This window comes from Apteryx rowi, unplaced genomic scaffold (assembly GCF_003343035.1).
Source record: "Apteryx rowi isolate R43461 unplaced genomic scaffold, aptRow1 scaffold_3, whole genome shotgun sequence".
In the NCBI taxonomy this organism is placed as follows: domain Eukaryota; kingdom Metazoa; phylum Chordata; class Aves; order Apterygiformes; family Apterygidae; genus Apteryx; species Apteryx rowi.
The window spans coordinates 8,813,406-8,816,246 of record NW_020449418.1 but is presented as its reverse complement, the minus strand read 5'-3'; the positions used below and the strand labels follow the sequence as shown (position 1 = coordinate 8,816,246).

General features: G+C 55.4%; 1 protein-coding gene across 1 annotated transcript in view; it reads left to right on the top strand.

Moving 5' to 3' along the window:
- Positions 1-2,231: 2,231 nt before the first annotated feature.
- The window catches only part of FOXC1 (forkhead box C1), an 11,934-nt gene continuing 11,324 nt past the window's right edge, over positions 2,232-2,841 (top strand). The window contains exon 1 of the mRNA XM_026069696.1: positions 2,232-2,837. Coding sequence (XP_025925481.1) covers positions 2,239-2,837 — 599 coding nt within the window. The 5' untranslated portion in view covers positions 2,232-2,238. The remainder of the gene's footprint in view (positions 2,838-2,841) is intronic.

The following is a 2,841-nucleotide window of genomic DNA, read 5'->3' as shown; positions in this document are numbered from 1 at the left end:
TAACGCTGATGACGTTTCAGAGGTATAGACTACGAAATGAATAGAGTACCGAGTTGGATTTCAAATACCTGAAATACCGTTAAAATATACTACTGTTCAAACACTTATGCGACTCTTCCCACATGTGAAGTACGAAAACATAATCTTCTTCTCCAAAATGTAACAGCAAATGAAAATTAACAAAAGGAAAAAACAAACCCTCCCTCCCAGCTGCCTTTGAGCTCCCGTTAAAGTGGTATTCTAAACGTCTCATTAAAGCCCAGATATTCTTTCTGATATTTAAACAAATGCAGTAACAGCAGAAACCAAATCTTCATACCAGAACCGGCCGGGCAATATAAGGAACACTCATTCTATCGCACCTTTTTTTTTTCCCTTTCCTTTTTACACACCTGTCGTGCCACTGAGTCCACTCTGAAATAGCTTAGCAACAAAAGTATGCCCTCTTAAATAAATAATTAAATAAGCAGCCTACTATAGAGCATCCCATAAGGTCTGTAAAGATTACCTGAACAAGCGAGCTAAAGACCAGTGCAAAGAAATGTGTCTGTGTTTATAAACAGCAGAGGCAGCGGGCACTTTCTTTGAGAACCGACAGAGGAAAGCCCTTCATGGCTGATGAATAAAAAGGAGCTTTGGAGCACTCGTCAAAAGCTTGTCAGCTGCAAGAACGCAAGCCCGTCAGAAACGTTTGGTCCGGCGGCTGGCGAGTCCCCGGGCAGGGGCACCCGTCCCACCCTCCGCACACGCGCACACACATACCCACTTTCCCCGCGGGCGTGGGGGTGCGCGGAGCCGGTGTGGCGCAGCGCTGCCCCGGCCGCGGAGGGCGCAGAGCAAGCCCGCACACACGCGGGGAAGCTGCCGCGTCCCGGAGGGGAGCTGGAGGCAAGGGAGGAGAGCGCCCGACGGGAGGGTAAGAAGAAAGCAGGCAAACAAACAAAACAAAAAAAAGGAAAAGGGAAAAGAAACACGCGTGGCAGAGAGGCGGTGCGCGCGTGGCTGAGAAGACCTCGGGGACAGTGTGTATATATATATATATATTTATATTTATTTATATTTATATAAATATACACATATGCACGACGTGCGTGTGTCCGGGGCATGTGAGATGGCCGCGCGCGCGTACGGCCGCGCGTGGGTGTGCACGAGCGGCAGGGCTCGCGCGGGGCGGCGCGCACCCGCGCAGGCCCCGCGCGCGCGCGCATCTTGCGCGAATGCGCGCCGTCCCGCGCGAGCCCCAGCTCCGCGGCTCTCAGGTATCCGCGTGTGCCGGCGAGCGTGTGTGGCCGGTCCCCGAGAGCTGCAACTCCTACGGCTGCTGCAGGGTTTTTTTTTTTCCCTTCTTTTCTCTCTCTCTCTCTCTCGCCTTCCCCCCCCCCCCCCTCTCTTTTTTTCCCTCCTCATTCAGAGCCGCGGGTGTCTCTCGGCCCTCATTGGCCGCCCGGGCTCGGCGGGGCGGAGCTGGACCGCCTGCAAAAGGAGGAAAAGAAAAAAAAAGTGGTGGGGGGAGAGCGAGAGAGGAGCGAGAGGAAAAAAAAAAGGAGARAACTGTAAGTGCGTAAAAAAGTTCTCGCCGTAGTGACGGATGCTCAAAAGTTCAGGAGTTTTTCCGATGCTTCCCAAAGCAGCCTGCGACTGAAAAAGAGACTGAAAAAAAAAGGGAGAGAGAGAGAGAGAGAGAGAGAGAGGGAGAGTTTGCACTGGCAGATCGGGAAGGTGGATTTTTTTTTTTCTTCTTCTCCTCGCTTAAAAAAAAGACCAACAAAACACATCCCTCTACTTTTGTCCCTCCTTTTCAGACAACTTGTTGCAGATCCCCGTGGAACAAGGAACTGGGAGCGTGGGAGCCTCTGTGCAAAGGTTTTATTTTCTTAATATTCTTTCTACGTTTGGAAGTTGCTTTCTCCGCGGCGATTACTTTTTTTTCCCTCCCCCATCTTTTTTTCAATTTTTTTCCTTTTTTCCCCCTTTTTTCCTTTTTTTTTTCCTTTTGATTTTTTTCCGCGTGGAGTGCGGGAGTTCGCCGGTGGGCTTTCCTGGGCGCAGAAGAGGAGCCTTTCGGCGCTGCCGGCGTTATTCTTCCTGCCTTTTTCCGCGCTTCGCCGGGGGGGTGGGGGGGTGGGGGTTGCCCGGCCGCCCGGTCCTGCTCGGTCCGCGGAGCGGCGGAGGGGTGGAGGGGGAAGGGACGCGCTGTTTGGTCCGGCGGGGAGGGTGGGGGAAAACTGACGGGAGGACATGCAGGCTCGCTACTCCGTGTCCAGTCCCAACTCCCTGGGAGTGGTGCCGTACCTCGGCGGAGAGCAGAGCTACTACCGGGCCGCCGCCGCGGCGGCCGGCGGGGGCTACACGGCCATGCCGGCCCCGATGAGCATGTACTCCCACCCGGCCCACGAGCAGTACCCGGCCGGCATGGCCCGCGCCTACGGGCCCTACACGCCGCCGCCGCAGCCCAAGGATATGGTGAAGCCGCCGTACAGCTACATCGCCCTCATCACCATGGCCATCCAAAACGCGCCCGATAAAAAGATCACCTTGAACGGGATCTACCAGTTCATCATGGAGCGGTTCCCTTTCTACCGGGACAACAAGCAGGGCTGGCAGAACAGCATCCGCCACAACCTCTCCCTCAACGAGTGCTTCGTCAAGGTGCCCCGCGACGACAAGAAGCCCGGCAAGGGCAGCTACTGGACCCTCGACCCCGACTCCTACAACATGTTCGAGAACGGCAGCTTCCTCCGCCGCCGCCGCCGCTTCAAGAAGAAAGACGCCGTCAAGGACAAGGAGGAGAAGGACCGCCTGCACCTCAAGGACCATGCCCCGCCGCCGCCGCGCCCGCCG